This window comes from Aphelocoma coerulescens, chromosome 2, assembly GCF_041296385.1.
Source record: "Aphelocoma coerulescens isolate FSJ_1873_10779 chromosome 2, UR_Acoe_1.0, whole genome shotgun sequence".
NCBI lineage: Eukaryota > Metazoa > Chordata > Aves > Passeriformes > Corvidae > Aphelocoma > Aphelocoma coerulescens.
The window spans coordinates 114238227-114257723 of NC_091015.1; the positions used below are offsets into that span (position 1 = coordinate 114238227).

The 19497-nt window shown below is 39.3% G+C and overlaps 1 protein-coding gene across 2 annotated transcripts in view; it reads left to right on the plus strand.

Annotated features, from left to right (window-relative positions):
• PIEZO2 (piezo type mechanosensitive ion channel component 2) overlaps positions 1 to 19497 on the plus strand; it is a 292042-nt gene that overhangs the window by 139030 nt on the left and 133515 nt on the right. For both annotated transcript variants that reach the window (XM_069004418.1, XM_069004417.1), the window contains exon 5: positions 18732 to 18894. In XM_069004418.1, coding sequence (XP_068860519.1) covers positions 18732 to 18894 — 163 coding nt within the window. The remainder of the gene's footprint in view (positions 1 to 18731; positions 18895 to 19497) is intronic.

Sequence of the window (19497 nt, forward strand, 5' to 3'; positions counted from 1 at the left end):
TCAGTAGTGTCTTTCCAGCTCATGGCTGGGGTGAGGCTTGCAGTGCAGAGCCTGCAAAGAGCCACCGCCAATGCTGGGGAAATGCTGCTGGGGAAATGCTGCCACACTGTAGAAAATTGCAACCAAAAGAAGGCCTTTTTTTAATACCTAAATTTCTCTAATTTGTGCTACCAGATAATGAAGTTTATGTCTGTGTCTAGTAGATTCAGTAGTGATTACAGGAATGTCTTCTGTTTTTACATATTTGTTGACCTATAAATGATTTGATAATTTTAAAACTTGAAATGGATGACGTTGGACCTCTTAAAACTCATAGTCCTGCAGGGTTTTCAGACTTCCAGTACTCCTATTACTGTGCTTCTCTGAGTTGTACTTTGTTATGTGACTAGTAAGTTACTCAGCTGCTAACAACACTTCTACTCCCTTTTTGCATTTGTTCCCATGGTGCTTCTCCTATGCGTGTAATGCTTTACTTTATGGTTCCACAAAACAGACTTCAGAAAGGTTTAATAACTGTTATTACATGTGAAGTAAATATCAAATGTTTTAGAAAATATATATTTGAAGAATAACAGATGTGTGGTTATTACACTTTTGGCAACCTTCAATAAGTATGTTTTTCATAGTAAATAGTTGTTTCAGTCATAGAGAAAGGAACTTTTGAGCACCAATTTCATAGTAAAATGTAATTATCTTTATAAAAATTAAAGTTTCCATATCAAAGATACAGCTTTTGTTTGGTTGATAGCTTCAACCTGATTCTAATATTGTTATTTTCATGGAATGCAAAAATTTATTATTAATTAGAAATTACATATATATATATATGCAAAAGTAGGTGACTTCCACCCTCATAATGCTAATGAGACCTCTCTGCACCACACTTAGTACAGCAGCAACATCTATGTAGAAAGTGCACCAGCAGCATCCCAAATTGTCTAAAGTAATGCTGAGGGTGATTGCCAGTGAAAGCTGCTCCTGTTAGTAGAATACTGTGTATTGAGTTGTGGGTTTGCTCTGCTTTTTAAAATCCTTTTACTATATAAGAATGGAAGGGTAGCTGGAGATTGCTAGCTCTCACACCAAAAGGAAAGGGGAAGTAGGTAAGAGCAGAGAAGGGAAAAAGGAAAAGGACCTGAAGAATTCTATATCAAGGCTAGACCTTGGATATGAAGATTGTCTCCTATTAAGATAGATTTCAGACCTTCTGTACCCCTCAGTAGCTCCTTCAACTACTCTCCTAAGCAGAAGGTGATAAGGAGGACACTCTGCAATGTTTTTATTTAAAGCAAAGTAAATGCAACAGCCCTGCTTGCCACAGGTAGGGAGACACAGCTTACCCAGGAGACACCAGGAGCAAGTTAGCTGTCATCGCTGAGAGGTGCGTTTGTGTTCCTACACTGGTCTCTGGCAGCAGACACATGTCTGCTTTTGCAGCTGCTCCACATATGCCCCTGCTCAGTCTAGCCAAAAATACTGTGTATATCTTCCCTACCCCTTGCAGAGACTGAGAACTCAATTTCCGAAACCACTCATGACATGCGGTGAGTGCTGGAATCCAGATGCATCTTCCCAAGCGCCTCCTTCCAGTTTCAGGTTGCTAATTACGAGCCTACTGGCGAGCTGTTTTCTCTCTTTCCCTGTGCTTGCTTGGATATTTGATTGGTAGTTGGCCAGAGTTTCTCTGGGTGACAGGAATAAACAGAAAGAAGAGAATATCACTAGATTCTATAAATATTTAGTATGCACAGTTCTGGCTTGGAAATCAAAGTACCATATGGTTTTCCAAAGTGACATCCCCCTCTTCTCCCCACGCTCTTTGGTGATTTAGTAAAAAGGATAAACATATGCTTGAAATATAAAGTCTTATCCTGATACCATGATCCATAATTTCAAGCCCTTCCTTCACATACAGCTCAGTCCTATAGTCCTTCCTTGGGCAAGGCTCCCATTGACATAATTTTGGGAGCATTGCCTCATCCAGGGGCTGCATGAGGCTGCACGGTCTGATCCTTGAGAAGTTATTTTAAAGGAAACAGTGCAATTTCAGTGCATTTCACAAATATTGAATAATTTGAGAAGACAAGGAAAAATGGGTGCAGTGGTGCAATCAAAGGGATGTGGGAAAGCCCTGCCAGGCACATCTTTCCACCATTTTGGAAAAAAAATAGGTATATTAGTCTGTATAGTTATTTTGGTCTCCTGTGCCACGAGGCACTTAAGCAAGTGCTTAGTTTTCAGTGCCCAGGAATGCCCTCTTACTTTGGCAGGGTTCTCTTCCACAGCATACCATCCTTGAATTGCTTCAAATCAGAGAAATCAAATTCATCAATGGTTTGTTTCTACTTTCTATTCTTAATATATGATGCCCATCACACTTTTGGAGGAATTAATGAATGTGAATTTATTCTGCAGTTTTGCATATTCTACAGTGAATTTACTGTAGAATGTGCTCTTTGTGAATTTACAGTTGGTTGTGCTCTTTGAATAATATGGCAGATAAATATAACATAAGGAGCAGAGAGACAGAACCAGTTCCAGACCTTCCCTTGGGAGGCTGTGAATAAAAGAGCAGCTTATTACTTGTAACAGAAGTGTTGTTTTCTGGGTGGTATCTCTATTTGATCATTTCTCTGCCTGGCCAAACATGTCACAGAGGATCTCATCCTCAACCCCAAACTGCTTTTTGGGGTAGAGTTAGGGTTCAGAGAGCCCTGATTCAGTGTTCCCTGAAGGAACAGTGGTGGTGCAGAAGGTAAGACATGGGGAGCACAGCACTGCACCAACTCTGAGCCCTCCACACCTTTCTCATCTGGGCCAAACATGGTTCTGGCTACCTCAGCCTCCGCCCCAAGCTGCCAAACCTAAGTGATAGGTAGGGATATGGAGGCAGAGGACTACATCAGAAAGGCTTATTCATGTCCTTCCAGCTATAACACTGCACTTCTTCTCTCCTGGTGCGATGAATGGCAGAGAATAGGGCTTCCCACACGAATGCACTTGTCTCCAGGCAAAAGGCAGCACAGGGTGCTGAGTCTTGGGAAGACGGGGTGCTGAGGTTGCTTTAATTTAATTTTCAAAGTGTCTCTTTCTTTGTTACTTCTCTTTTTTTGTGACTTCGTGGTGGCCAGGACTGTGGAATTTGTGCATGTGTGTGCTGAAGTATTTGTGTTGTTTATAGTGTAGGAAATGGGGAAGAAATGTGTTTTCAGTTTTATTTGATATATTCTGCATGCCTGAGGTTCTATCTTAAATTGAGTTTTCTTCGCTGCACTGAAAAAAAGCAAGATTTTGAAATAAAAGTCTAAGTTACAGAGAAAGCCAAAATAAAAATTGGATTATATTTGCAAAGAAAAAAACCATTGTTTAAAAAGATATGAAGAAAACTGAACTTAGATTTTTTTTCACCAGCACTGTGTCAACTGAAATCTTTTAGTCCATATTAAATAGTGAAATAGAAACAATTTAAACCTAGTTTTAAACCAGTTTAACTTCTTGGATTTTATTCCAGTGTTGACTTTTGTTCCAATATTGCTGTGTGTAGTCAGTGCAGTGTGCCCTCTGTGATTGCCTGTTAGCAAACAATACTGTGTATTGGGCATGCTGGAGTAGCCCGAGAATAAAGTGTGGGAATGGTTCAAAGCTGCATCCATCAAAGGAGGCTTAGACTGGACATTAGGAAGCATTTCTTTACCCAGAGGATGGTCAAACTCTGGAACAGGCTTCCTAGAGAGGCGTTAATGCCCCAAGCTTCACAGTGACTGTCAGCTGGCCAGAGTCATTTGGACAATGTCCTTAATAACATGCTTTAAATTTTGGTGGTTGAGCAGTTGGATGTGATGAGCGTTGTAGGTCCCTTCCAATTCAGATGCCTCTCCTCTCCTCTCCTCTCCTCTCCTCTCCTCTCCTCTCCTCTCCTCTCCTCTCCTCTCCTCTCCTCTCCTCTCCTCTCCTCTCCTCTCCTCTCCTCTCCTCTCCTCTCCTCTCCTCTCCTCTCCTCTCCTCTCCTCTCCTCTCCTCTCCTCTCCTCTCCTCTCCTCTCCTCTCCTCTCCTCTCCTCTCCTCTCCTCTCCTCTCCTCTCCTCTCCTCTCCTCTCCTCTCCTCTCCTCTCCTCTCCTCTCCTCTCCTCTCCTCTCCTCTCCTCTCCTCTCCTCTCCTCTCCTCTCCTCTCCTCTCCTCTCCTCTCCTCTCCTCTCCTCTCCTCTCCTCTCCTCTCCTCTCCTCTCCTCTCCTCTCCTCTCCTCTCCTCTCCTCTCCTCTCCTCTCCTCTCCTCTCCTCTCCTCTCCTCTCCCCATCCTTTTCATGTACTTTTTAAACTTAAGCTAGCTATAAGAGAAGCTGAGTTTTGACAGACGTCACTTTTGTACGTTTTGTGATACACTGTCCTAGCTTTTCCAAAATAAACACGTTTCTTCTTAGCAAGCATGTCAGAGATTATTTTTTAATATATTGCCAGTGATGGCTTTGTAGCCTTTGTGTAGCACACCTGTGAGACTGTAAAGAATAATTCACCAGGGGAGACTTTTTTTATAGAAGGTTTTAGGAGATGATGACCACATGGCTGAAAACACTTAGACCAGTAATTGCTTCCTTACTTATGGGATTTTCTCAAAGCTGTCCCTATTAAGAAAAAGTGATAAAACTATCACAAAATATGTAAACATTCACTAAAGTAACTTCATTTGTTTTGTGCAGCTTTAAGAGATTTTTTTGGGTTTTAATCCCCCCATCTTTATGCTTAAGCATAAGCTTGTCTTAATGGTAGCATAAACAATTTCTACCTAAAATGATTGTAGTAATCATAGCTGTTCTCCAGTGTACATCACTGTAATATGCCAAGAAAGGAATTTCCTCTGGGTTGATTGCAGCTACTTTGACATCTTTTTGAACAACGTAGAAAGCAGCGATGTGAATTTTCTAGATGTCTGAACACATGGTCCTTAATTATATAAGCAACTCAGTAGATTTCAAAGGTCTGTCTCATGGGAGTAACCATTATGGAACCAGGGCAAAAATTCATTTTTAGTGGTATAAATAAATAAACTAGGTTTTAGGGAATATAGTAAATTCTTCAAAATTCAGAGAATTCTAAACTCTCTAACTTAGAGAGAATTCAAGTATTAAAAATCCAAGGTGCACATCACACCAGGCAGTCCAGAGGAAAATCATGATGTTATACAAGTGAAGCACAGTTGTGTGATGACTGGGTTTTAATCCTCTGCCTGTGCAAGCTGAAGTTCAAGAAGCCACTTACTTGTGGGAAGCAGGACAGTCCTGCTTCCTGCTCAGCCTCCTGAGCACTGTCCAAGAGAGCTGGTGTGCAAACATCCGGGAGGCAAATGAATCTCTTAATCGCGCGGTGTGCCTGTGATAAATCTATAACTGAGCTGTGTGTAGATGAGAAGCACAGCAGTGTTATTAATTACAAGTTGCTTTATGAATAAGAAGGTACCCCACTTTCTTCCTTTTCTTCTTTTTAAATTTTTTTTTAAGCTAGGGTTGTCGAGCCTGAGGATCAAATTGGTTTTATCATCTGATTTAACAGAGGACCAGGATTCTCTGGTGTATACATTTGCCAATGGCCCTACTTTCTCACTACTTTCTCACTCTCTCTCTGTCTTTCAGAGACTTGCAGTGACTGCTTGTTCCTAGGCGTATTTTGGCCAATTTGTTGAGTTTGGCAAAAGCATATTTTCTTTTAAAAAGGGGGACTCTTGGATTTGGGGAAAATTAAAAAATCACCCAATTTAACTTTTAAGTTTTTAAAAGCATCAAAGTAACATCTTTCAAGGGCCTGAGTCCCTTTGGGAGTTGGGTTTGTAACTCAGGAATCTTTATGATTCTTGAACATTTTATCTGTAATCTGTTTAATCTGTTGCAAGTGCTGGGAACTTAGTTGAATCAACACTGTACTTTTAATTTTCCAAATGAAAGTGCTGCCCAAATCTATTTTTTTTTCTGAAGATATTCAAAAACCAAAAATTCAGTAGTCTGGGGTTTTTTTGCCAAAAAAATTCAGTAGTCTGTCAGTTTTTTGCTGCAAATAGTCTTGCCCTAGCGTTCTACTTTCTAATATGTCTGATCCTAGTATAATAACAGTTTTACTACATTACACTTTCTTCCTTCATGCTTTTATAAAATTTTAAATAGGAAACACTACTGGGGAGAAATCCATGTAAAACTTCTCTTGAGTCGTACTTTAGTTAAGCGTTATAGATACTTTATGGTTATTTTTCTTTTCTTAAACCACACCTTGGGGAACTGACCTTTTACATGGCTTAATGTTGTAATGTTAACTGGTTTTAACCTGTTTTAACTTTTTTCTTTAAGAAAAGTCAACTTTGAAATATACCCCACTTGAAGAAGTCCATCAAACAAACCTAAAACTCATTTATTTATCAGCATGGCTGAAGTTTCCTAACATACACCATAGTGTTTCTCTAACAGTAGAGCAAAGGTGTGTTTAGAAGCAAAGCCAAATACTTTTATAAAGCCACTTTCCAGTGTTTCCAACACTGTGGATAGCTTTTGGGAAAAGGAATAATTTGATAGGCCAGGACAAAAGAGCAGTTAATATGGACTTGTCCCGTTCTTCCAGTGTTAAAATTGCTCTCTACTAGAGCAATTTGGACCCAAACAGAAATTAAAATTTTACACTGCCTGTAAAGAGGTATTTGGTACTAGATACACTCTACTGTAGATACCAAAGATGTGTATATTTCAGTATGTAATGCTGTTTATTGAGAAACAAAAAATATTTTTTTCATTTTTCTTGCTATATTAGTTACTTCTTTTCCAGATATAAAGATGCAGTCCCTGAAGTATTTTTATGGCTTTTCTGCTGTTTTCTAACTTGAAGTAACAAATAAGTAAAAATTGGATGTCAAGAATAATCATGAATAGCTTCAAAGCAGAATGATTTAAAACTGTTCTTATTTTTCTCCTGGCTTCTAACCTTTAAGAGTGAAGTTGTTTCACATTTCACAGCTTTTCCTCATAGCTGTGAGGGCTGTAAAGGAATGTGTGTATTCTTTGTAAGGAAAAGTTGGTGACTCTCACAGTCACATGGCTACAGAAAGTGAACATTTAGGAAAATTTTGCATCCCCAGTAAAGCTTTTGAAACTATCAAAGTGATATTTGAGCTGTGAAGGACTCTTGCAACACTCACAGTGTAACTCCATCTCAGTCTAGAAGGGGAATGGCTTTAAGCTGCCTTGTCTCTGGCATGCCAGCCTGATTTCAGCACTGTGAGTGTGAATCAAGCGTCTGTCAGAGATCTGATTGTGTACAACACAGACAGCCAAGCTGCCAGGGTGGAAACAGCAGTGCAGATTTTATATTTGTTTCACATTGCTGCAAACGGCAGCATATCTATCATCTTCCGTGTCTGGCATATCTTCTTCCCTCCCACTGTCACTGCAGTGTCTTAACATGTCTTTCTTTTGATTCAGTATGTAGAAAACTACTCTGGTTACTTTTTATTTACTTACAGTCTTCCTGTAGCTTTAGTAAATGTGTGTGTTTGCCATCCGACTGCGTCCCGCTGCTCTGTGATGACATTGGCAAGTGGTTGCACAACTGAAAGGTTCATTGATGCAGCAGATGCAGTTGTGAATGAACAATCAAATCAGGTGTAACTTTTAAATTAAAAACTCATCAGTGAAGAGGATAAAGCACACAAATGCAAAAAACAAGGATAAAAAGTCGTACAAAGATATCATGATAAAGTCTGATATAATTAAAAGGCGAAAGAATGTATTTGTGGATTCTGTAATAGTGTTTTTGCACATTCATTTCATAATTTTCTTTTGGCTAACAAAATGGTTTTTAAAGTAAAAACCCGATTTTTTAAAGTAAAATACCTATTAGCTCTGCATCTAAATCACACTTATCATGATGCACTAGTTACAACAACCCCACTCTGCACAAGTCCTAAAATGTATTTAAAGAGTGGTCAAACACTCCTCTTTTTGAGAGCTCTGGGGATGTTCAGAGTGACTAGAAAACTAAGAGAATCAGGTACATGAAGGGCTTTTCTACTTGTGAAGAGTGAACAGAAAATTTTAGTAGACTTTGTATTACACGGGAAGGTTAGTATTAGATGCTCTGGGCAAATGGTGAGCTAATATGAAATAGTAGAGTAAAGTGGTGAATAGTTTAATCAGTAAAAAATAGCGGAAATAAGTGAGGTTTCTTTCTTCCAGAAAATAACATTTGTGTTGAAAAATTAATCCAGTCCTGGGAGAGAGCTCCACAGTATAGGGTTTTTCCCATTTTTTTTGACATGAGTGAATGTTCCATACTGATTCTTCCAAGCAGCCAGTAAATATTCATTTCCATATGCATATGATGATAAAAGTGGAATGGAGGTTAACACCCCCAGTTCACTGGGGACTCTTGTGGTCTCTGCACACTGTCAGAACGCAAAGGAATATATGCTGTTATTTTGGAACCTAGATGAATTAGGGGAACTTACTAAGAAGCCAAGTTTTCCCTTCATGGGTTACCATTCAGAGGAGAAAAAGACATGTGTGAGGAAAGAGTTGCAGGACTTGATGCTCACATCTGCTCCAGTTCAGTTTTGCTAGAAATCGGATCAGTTGGCCCCCATATTTCATTTCCTTCTGTAATCTTGACCAATAATTTATAATTGGTATCAGCTGATCATCTGGCTCTCTCTTTCCATGACAAAATGAGTGAGCAAAGAACTTTATCCTCCTCCTCTTTACTGTCTGAGAGATGATAAAACTTTGAAAGACAAAAATCTCTATTAATTTTTAATGAAGTCTCTGAAACATCCTCTTAGTCAATCTTATTTTGTTATTTCTGTTATTCCTTGGTTTTTTTTGGAAACTGCTGTAGAAATCCACATGAGCCAAGATACAACTTTGTCAATCACAATGTCATTATGATTTTTTATATGTTGTATCAGCTTTGTTCAAGGCTGAATTCCAGGTGAAGGTGCTTGGAGACGACCTCTGGAGAGTAGTTGCTGAATCAGAAATAACACAAAAAGGGATGCTGCTACATCCCTTTGCAAAATCATGCTGACAGACCAGGCCTTCAACTCCAGATGCTCCCTCAGCCCTGTCTCCACTCTAGGACTTCCTCTGGTAATGCTGGTGTATTGCAGAGGTACAATTTCAAGTCAGGGAGGCTTTTTATGCCGTTCCCATTCCTCACTCACTGGGAATGGTACAGGCTCTAACTTAGCAGGTTCAGTTTTGTGCATGTTTTCAAGACATTGATTGCCCTTTGAATTTAATATGGAATATTAATAATATGACAATGTGAGGACAGTTTTCATTAGTGAGCAGAAAGAGGGTGATTCCTTTTGTTAATATGATGAGTCAGAAACCAAATAAATAAATGGATTATTTGAAGGTAGAGCTCATTGTAGCCTAGGGCAGGAGGATGTCAATAATTAAAATCAGTGGTTTCAGAAAAAAAGTAAGAGACTGTGGTGCACCCAGTATTTTCCCCTGTTTTCAGTGTCAGTGCAGCCTCACCTTGAGCACTGTGTGCGCTTGTGGGTCCCACAATTTAAGAAGGGTGCTTAAGTCCTTTTCTGGAAGAGGGCAACAAAGCTGGTGTAAGGGCTGGAAGGAATTTCCTGTGAGGAGTGTCTGAGGACTCCAGACTTGTCAGAAGCATCAGGACAATTCATTTAATAATATGCTTTAACTTTTTGTCAGCCCTAAAATAGTCAGGAAGCTAGACGAGAAGATCATTGTAGGACCCCTCCAACTGAGCTGTTCTGTTCTATTCTATTATCTTCTATTCTATTTGGAGGCTTAGATTTTCAAGAGAGAACTGTGGAAGGTGGTCAGTCAATCTAACAAATGTTAGCAGTGCATAGTATGCCTGTTTTCTTTCTGATGCTTCTGTGCCAGCCTCTGCCTGGGGGTGTTATATGGGTTGTACATTTGTGACAGGAGAACTCCCAAATCCCATAATGGCAGCTTTTAATCTTTTTTATGTGACTCTAGTGGTTAAACAAACAAGAGGACTTAATAAAGTGCCCAGGTGAGCCTTAGATAAAACTAGGGAGACAAATAAGAGATCATGAGGCACAGGTATGTAAATCAAATAGGTAAATTTACTTTCTGCTAACAACTGCAGCATATGTGCAGTCAGCAACCCAATGAGATTAAAGAGGAATGAGGCCTGAAGTATAACAGGGATATTGTTAATAACTTAACAAGAAAATTATTCATTTCTACCACTTTGGAAGCAAAACCTGAAAAATATGTGATTATTACTCTATGCCATTTCTAACAGCATGCTACAGTAGTCAAGGTACTTTGCAAAAAGAAGAGTAACCTCATGTCACTACAGATTAAGAGATGCTGACAAGTAAAGGAGTATCATGGAATAGAAGGAAGGAAAAGATGACAGAGCAGTCTTTGCCTGAGGTTTCATCATTACTGTTAGATTTGGTACCTCAGATCTGTCCTCATTGCTAACTGAAAGTAAGGAGAAAATTTTTCTCTATGCTCAGACAATTTCCATGTAGAATCCTTGTGCCTCTGAAGCCTGTCATTGTGTCATCTTGATCTGATGGTTTGGGTTGCCTCAGCATTGGCATAAGGCCCTCTTAGAAGTCGTCTCCATTCAGGATGCATCTTAGTTATCCAACTGTTTGTGTTAAGTTTTCAGGTTGCTCGTTTCCTACCACCCCTTGTGCTTATTTTCTTTTCAGCTAAATTAATTTCAGCTAACTTTTCTCATGCCATTTAACCTAAGGATTCAAAGAAAAGGAACATCTGATAGAAGATATTTTATGGCCTGTGCTGTTTGAGCACTTGAGTTGTGAGACTGTTGTCAGTGTTTTTCTTGGCACAGCCCAGCCTCCTGCAGTACAGTGGTAGCTGGGAGCAGTACAGTGGTAAACCCACCAGCAGCAGAATGTGAGCCCGTCTTTGTTTTAATCTGGAGAGCAATCAGCATTGCAATTAGTACCCAAAAAACTCTCTAGGATGCATGGTTAACAGTTTAGCTTTGTGTTTTATTTTGTTTTTGTTGGGTTTTGTTCACGAGTAAGTCACATGAGATCTCCAAGTAGCAATTGGCACATGAAACACAAGGAAGCCTGTGGCTGGTGGAGCAGGAGCATACCCTGTGCTGGGTCTGACCAGCCTGCTGCAGTGTGCTCACACTGGGCACCCAGCCAGCCTGGAGGTAAAAGCATGAGCACTTGACTTCAGCTCCTTTATACCCAGTTTGGATCTGAGCAATCGTGGTTTTTCCAATGCTTAGACAAGGTAAGAGCCTCCCACACTGGTGAAACACTACAGTGGCCTCTCACACCTGAGAAAGATCTTTGGTGGCCACACATCCAGCAATTGGGCAGATGGCATCAAGCAGTGCAGGGGACTAGTCCTCTCCCCTCCCACATGGATGTGGGGTGTTTGCCACCCAGAGATTGTGTTACAGGCTCCATTTACAGAAAACTTAGAAGCAACATCTAACGGCATTGGGACATTTAGTTTGCCACTGATTTCTACTCTACTTCTATTTTGATTGACACTGTAGAATTGAACAAAGTACACCAGGATTGAATCAGTTTCCCTTGTCCAGTTTTAATGGAAGTCATCTGGGGGGTGAGGGGAGATACTGTACACATGCCTCTGATGGCTGGCATCTGCTTCCAGCAATGTCCGTGTGCTCTTGCCTCTAAACCACCGGGATTTTCAGGCAGGTGGTGCTGAGGAAGGTTAGAAAATGCTTCCTGTCCTGTCGCACTTGATGCTGTGAAGAGAAAGATGGGCATGTCCAGAGCAGGCAGGGTAGACTGGGAGCTGTTTCATATGGAAGAATTGAGGGTGGATGGTCCCATCCCTGCAAATCTTTCGCTTGGATAGTTTTAAATTAGGAATGGGTCTTGTGGCACGGAATGGTCTTCTGTGCAAACACTGAAGTGCAGTGGGCACTCCAGATTGAACCCCTGGTAGTTATGTGCTTTTCCTCTGTTTTGGAGATAATTTGTAAAATGACAGTAATTTACAATGTTGGTTGCTGTAATTGAGGGAAATATTATTCCTTCCTCATCTGCAGCTGAGTCTTTTTCTTTCTGTGATTATGTTATATGCTGGCAATAGAATGAAATGAAAAGTAGTTTGAAGTGATGATCTGTTCATGCTCCAACTAGAGTATGAAAACTGTGGAGAGAAGGGGAAAATACGTTTTGAAATAATCACTGAATGTCAGCCTGCTTCAGGCTTTTCAGTGCTTTCTTTTAGTCAGGACTATTGTGGAACATACGGATCTCTGTATGCCTTTATGTAAACACTTTGCTGCCAGTTACCAAATATTTATGAGCATTTTGGACAAATTTTACTGGGAATGTTATGCAGAGATCAATGAATACTGAATTAGCATTTAAGCTAAATCCTTATACAATGCATGCGTAAGTGAGAAGCCTGTGTGAGAAGTCTTCAAAGTTGAAACAAAGAGTCTTTTTGAAGAGTTAAGACAAAAATTCACTTATAGCTGAGGTGTCCTCAGGTCTCTTCTCACTATGGCTCACTTTGGCTCTGCCTCCATCTAGGATCACATTCCCATTCTGGCCTGAAATAATTTGTGTAGCGGGTGGACTTGTCATTTCCACCACCGTGCTGTGGGGCTGGCACGCACAGCGCCATGGGTGTGGAGGGTATTTCGCTCACTTCCTCTTGGCTGTGCAACATGAGTCCTGCTCCACATTTGGAGCTGTGGGACATGGGCAAAGTGAGCTGGATCTTGTGCTGTCACGAGTCTGGCAGTAGTGCAGCTGAGTGCTTTGCGTGATGGCTGCTAAATCCCTGCTGAATTTTAAATCTTCTGTGTGCTGCCCTGGGCAAGCTGGAATTTGCCCTTTATTAGAAGATGAATGAACAAAAAGAAACAATGGGTGCTTTAGAAAGAGAAAAATTGCCACAAACCAATGTTTTACGCATTGCACATACCCATAATTTCTTAATGTTGAATGTTTTATGCAAGCAGCAAGTCACCAAAATCTTGGCAATGTACATTTAGTTTCAAATAGCTGCTCTCTCTCTCTGCATAGTGGTGTTTGGAAAGCAAATGTTTGGTTAATACGTGGTTAAGCACTTTTGCAATACAGAGTGTGTTCTTCATTGCAAGGTATCGTTCCTGAAAAAGCAAAGTGTACTTTTGGTTTTTGAATCCATGCAGACATAGTTTGTAAGCAGTGATTTAGATTTTGCAAATACTTCAGGAGCCCTTTGAACTTGTATGTTGGGTAGGTCAGTGCATGCTAAATATTTTTGTAGGTAGTTTTCTATGCATTTTTGCTTCCCTCTTCCTCCCACACATTTACTTTGCACAACCAATATTCTCTGGAAGTGAAACTCAGGTATTTTGGGTAAAACACATGCCATGCTCTGCATGAACTGAAAGGACCATCATATGAAGGCAGTGCAAGAGAGAGAGTGAGCATGCGCAGCACTGTGGATATCAATATTACGCAGTTTGTATTTTTTTTGTGATATAATTTATTTTCAATTTGTGGATGAGCATGAGATAAGGAAAGGACTAAGGGCAGACCTACCAGTACTCAGCAGCTTGTAAACTTACACGTGGCACAGGTTTGCCGTGAATGTGGTGTCAAGGTTGCCATGTGAACCAACATCATAGCAAACTTGTCTTTTGAGCCACCAGGGACAAGTATGGCAGCATAAATATATGAAATTGTGCATGAATATGTGAGCATCCTACGTTCACTGAAGTGCTGGTTGCGGCTCAGACCGGGCCTGCCATCCTCAGACCCAGATAAGTAAAGTGTGAGTTTCCCAGCAGAGTAAGTATGGGATCAGACATTTCATCCTTATTTCAAACTGAGAGAGGACAAGGAGCCTCTATAACTACCTTCTAGCTGCAACCATCCCCAATACCCTCTTCCAACAGCAAAGTTCAGCAGGCACATCTCCAAGGCCATCTGGTTAGTAGCCTTTTGCATCCTCAAAGTTCCCACTATTTTTGGATCACAGAGAGGATACTAGTGATAAACAAATGAATCATTCACAGTACTGCGTAGCACCTGTGAAATACTGCCAGTCCATGTTTCCAGGGGTCCATGCTTATGGTTCTTGGGTCTATTTTACCTCCAAACCGAGTTATTACAGTTGCAGATGAAGCCCATGGGAATTCAGCTGTAAGTATCTACAGCAGTGCATTAATTACTCTGAAATATTAGATCCAGTTAGAAATATCAGATGTTTCACAGTCACCAAACAGATGAATGGAAATTATTAGCATCTATGCATCTCTTCCTTAGTTTATCACTTGCAAACTGTTAATACAGTATTACCTTTTTTGTTTTATTAAACTAATTAGAAAGTAAAGAGGTGCTATAGAAAACCCCTGAGGGGAGAAAAGATGTATGCATATATGGAAAGATATAGTATGCACGAATAAGACTTTTGATAACTTTTTAAAACTGCAATAAAAAATAACCTTTAAAATACTTCGTTTACCCAGTATTCAATATAAAACCAAGCTTTTTACGGTTCTTTAATCTGGAAGCATTTTCTTATTTATTGTCTAACATAAGCTTAACATTACAATACATGGCTGATGCTGAATTAATTTTAGCTCTGTTTAAGTAAGACTGGTTGTTCTTTCCCATTTTTGTTTACTTGTAATGAAATAGTAAATATTTAAATTTGAAGGCTGTTGATATTCCTTCTACATGTGGACTATTTTATACATTTTGCATGGTGTCTCACATGTGTGCTACTATATATTTTTTTTTTAATTGAAACCATTGCAGTTTTAATTCTAATAGTTCTGCTTCATTTCTGGTTTTATTCTGTAAACGTTCAATAAAGAGGAAGTTAGTGTCTGCCATTCTAAAGGAATGAAATCAGGTAGGGCAGTATTAACACTTCACTGTTCACCAAAGCTTTGTACATTCAGTAGGAGATGAAAAATTCTAATTTGTGAGAAATGGTTATTCTAGAAAGGCAAAAAATGAAAATTTTATTTTAAGCAAACTGAAATGCTGATTTCTAGAGCACCAACAAGAATGTAATGTTTCATTATGCTGGCACTTGTTTTTTTGTTTGACTACTAGTGAGTGTACATGAAATAAGAGAATGGTTTTAACATCTATCTACAGCTAAAATTATTCTCAATGCAGATAAAGTAGGAAAATTTGCTTAGTTTCTTGAACACCAGGGAAATTCAGGAATAGACCAGGGTCAGACTGTTCTAGAAAAATTCTGTACATACAAAGAAAATACAGATGATCCCTTTCTAGAGTAGTAAATGTGAAGTATACAGGTGTCTATGAGGAAACCGCTGTATTAGGAGTCTGTTGATATGAAAAAACAGTTTCACATATTAATGCAAAAGTCATTAAATTCCTTTTGCCCTACAGAGGTTATTTTTGTTACAGAGGAACTCTTGCAACCCTAACTGCAGTAGTCTCTTCTGTTAAAAATTGTCTGCAATTTGATTTATTTGGTCAAGGGAAAGTAAAAATCTATTTTAAACCCCTAATTCTTTGTGTGTGTGTGTGTGTGTGTGTGTGTGTGTGTGTGTCCATGTGCCCATCCTGTTTTCTTCTGCATCCTGGAAGAAAGAAGGAAAAACTGAAGCTGCCATTTACTGTAATTACACTGCAGAATATATTTCTGGCTGAGTTATAAGCTTCAGTCACTGGTATCTATTACAACTAAAGCTGCCCTGTAGGTAAATTATTTAGTTTAGGTGAATAAATTATGCTTTACTAGTTGTAGATCAAGGGCTATGACCAATTCATTGAACACCGTGAGATTCTTGCAGGGATTAAAAAAAAAGCTGTTGTTGTAGGGGATCTGAATAGGTTTCCTGTTCTTCTGTTTAACTTCATAGTTTGAAAGGCTCTTTTGGAGGAAAGAGCACAATGTATAGACTGTTATCAAATGCAAAATATGACCATGTGTGAATGCGCAAATAAAGTGAGAAATGTTTGTGGAATGATCGCAGTATTTGCCATTCTTTTTTGTATTGCCAGAGATAACAAGTGGGAATAACTGATTTTTGTTTAGCTTTTGCTGTGAAAAAGTGGGGAGCAAATTACTTGGGGTCGAATGAAACAGTTTATTATTCTGCTTTACAGAAGAATATACATTTCTCTGCTTTCAAGTGATCTTTTGTTTCCTTTTTAATTATCACACCGAGGTCAATTTGTTTTCCTTTTCATGGGGAAAAGGGGACAGCATACATTTGCGACTGGTTTTGGTGAATAAACTATTCATGTGTAGAATTTTTCCCTGCTCTGTGGTTAGGTATCACTGTTCAGGCTCTCTGCTGCTAGCCTGAGCTGTATGTTACATCTCTCACAACAACATGCTAAATGATTTATTTTGAAAGATCAGAAGCACTTGGTTTGGAAAGAAATGTGAGCTGCACCAGAGGCAGGGCTCCCGCAGGGGTCTCCCCTTGGTCTGGGGATTAGGATACGTGAGGGAAGACCCAGTGTGGCTCCATGGGAGTACAATGTGAGGAAGGAGAACCTGGTGCAACTAAGAAGTGCTAGTACTTGAAGGCTGCCAGTTTTTAATTTGTACACACGTTGAATCCGAAGGGCTTCAGAAGTGATGCAAAATTAATTTTAAATTTTCAATTAATTAAGACTCCAGATCTGTGTAAAGAAAAAAATAACTTACTGAAGTGGTGCATAGAAGCAATCTGACTCATTTTTCAACATGATCCTAGCAAATTTCTACTGTTCTTACATTAATTAATTCTGGATTGAGGTTGTATTTCAATTCTTTCAGAAAAATACTCGAGTGAAACTTTGAGAATCAAGAATTCAGACTTTTTTTTCCCAGATATTTAGTAAAACCACTTTAAGAGGCATGTTTCAGCATGATGATCGGGATTATTGGAAAAAAATCATGAATGTTATTATGACACCCATATATACTGGGTATATGGGAATAAGATTCATTAAACATATACTTTTTACCTCTTTCTGCCAAGGTGCAGCCTGGACTAATCTTCAGTGACACTAAGAGCCACGGTACTGCAAAATGAGCAGGGGCTTGTGTCAAGCCTGGGTTTTCTGTAATGTTAACCAGAGTGGCCATGCTCTCATAGGCCAGTTGACTCCACAGCATGCTGTGCTTGTACCAGTGGCACAAGAAACAAGTCCAGCAAGGACTTTGCCATCTAACTCTTTTGCAAGCCTTTCAATTACTTACTTAATTTTTTTCTCTGCTTTAGTACAACTGAAAGCCATTAGTGAAATATTTTCAAGCTACTTAGCTGCCATGCAGTGCATGACTATTCAGGGTTAAGCTGTTGAAACAAACATTAAAGCCAGCTTTCTGATCACTTACCTTATTCCCACTTTGAGCATATGTTATTTTGCAAGATACACATCAGTGGAAAAGCTGGGTCAGCAGCAGTGATGGAAATGTTGGATTTGATCGTGGGCATATGAGCAGACCCACACGGTTCTTGACAGTGGTTGTGTTGTAATCACATTAGAGACTTTTTTGATACTCCAGGCCTGCATTTAATCACAGCAGTTGCAGGTTTCACAACAGTTGTGCTTCACAAACAGTTTCTTTTAGGCTTCAAAGCTGCGATGAAGAAAGGCCAGAGGTGATGTCTTTCTTTGCATCTATAAAACAACCTATTAAGTTTTCTACTAGTTCAGGCTATGAAGACCTGGTCTAGTGCACTCACCTATGCCCAAGGAACTATATCAATGCCTCACCTGTCCTCAGAACTAACTACAGACCTAAAGCCTTATGAAAAAATAAAATTGAAATTGCAGCTGCATATTTAAAATGCATTAACTTCACATTTTCAAATAATTAGGATTATATCCTCTCATCAATAGTTGAGAGTTTAGTATGTCCATTCAGCAGCTTAAGAAACTGTTCATTGTGCCACTAAACCTGAATCCAGGCTCTCCTTTTTAACAGTGATCCAAATTCAGACACCACAATCAAATCCAGAAAGTCATATTTCCTAGTATAAACAATTAAATCTGCACAGTGAAACAGTGCAATCTTTTTCCTATATAAAAGTCATCAAGTCTTACAGATCTTTCAGAGGAGAAGAAAGGTTTCCTTGGCAGGGATTGAACACATTAACTAGCATTTAAATATTTGTACTTAAATACTAGTGATTAAATACCCAAAAGGTATTAAGATGGTCTGGTTGAATAAAATGTATTAACAGTTAACATAATGAAACATGTGAAAATATTAAAGACTTTCTGGTTATTCATCTGTGTGCCAGGAAGTAGGATTAGGGCACACTTAAGGGTGACATGAATGCTATCTTGTGTGGGTAGACATGCTCATCCTTGGTGGACCTGCATGTTGTTGTCCTTGCAAAGAATGCCAGTAAAGGGTTTGTGCTTAATACAGATGGATCTTCCAGGTACTCAGCTGAAGTCTTTCTTGTTGCATTTAAAGGTTATTCCTGCATTGCTCTCAACAAAATTTATTCAGAATTGGGTTAACAAAATGCTAAGTATCACTAAAATATGAGTGTGCAAACTCCCAGCAAATAAGCATGTATTCTGTACTTCTGGAGAGCAAAAATATCTGTCTGTCTAGAGTTCATTGATCATCTTCATATTTCCCACATTGAAAAGATTTCTTATTATTGGGGGTTTGGGGTTTTTTCTTTGCCTTGAGCTTACTTTCTGTTCCAGTTGAAAATGTCATTAGAAGTAACAAATGTTTCTTTGTTTTTTTTGTTTTTTTCATCCCATACAGTGTGAAAGGAGCAGATGCTGGGAACGTGATCAGACTATTTGTACCAGATATTGGGATGTTCATTGCTAGTCTGACAATATGGCTCATCTGCCGCAACATGTTTCAGAAGCCAGTAACCGAGGATGCAGCACAGTGCAACATGCAGTTTGAAAATGAGGAGATGGTATCAAATACACATTTCTATCTGTATGCCTTTTAGTGAGCTTTGGCATTCTTGTGTTCTGCAATGGTTTCATGAGGGCTGGCTATGTTAAGTAAACTTATTTTCAGGAAATTAAATGATTTGTTTTAAAGTGGGAAAATCTAAAGTTACTATGTTGAGAAAACAAAGCAGAATATGAAAACTGTTAGATATGCTACAGGATTTTTCAATCCTGTAGCATACAATCCTGACAATGGAACAAGTTGTTCTTCACCAGAGCTGCTGGTTAAATCTGAAAAGGTTGTTCTGCTACATACAGTGCTCAGTTTCTTAGACAGCATTCCTATTTCCAGATTTGTTATCCAAGTGTAAGAGCAGCATCTGAGTGATTATCAGAAATTATTCTTAAAGGACAGAAGAGAGACTGTGTATTAAGTTCATGGAAGGAGTTACCTAAATTCTGGTCATACTGACTGAGATTGAGAACGATTTGGGGGAATGACTTAGCTGGAAGTGTTGATGTGGTTGCTGTGTATTTTACTAGTGGGGAGAAGAGTAGCAGAGATACCAAATCTGCAGAAAAACCCACAGAAAGAGGAAAACAATTTTATAGTATAAAAAGCC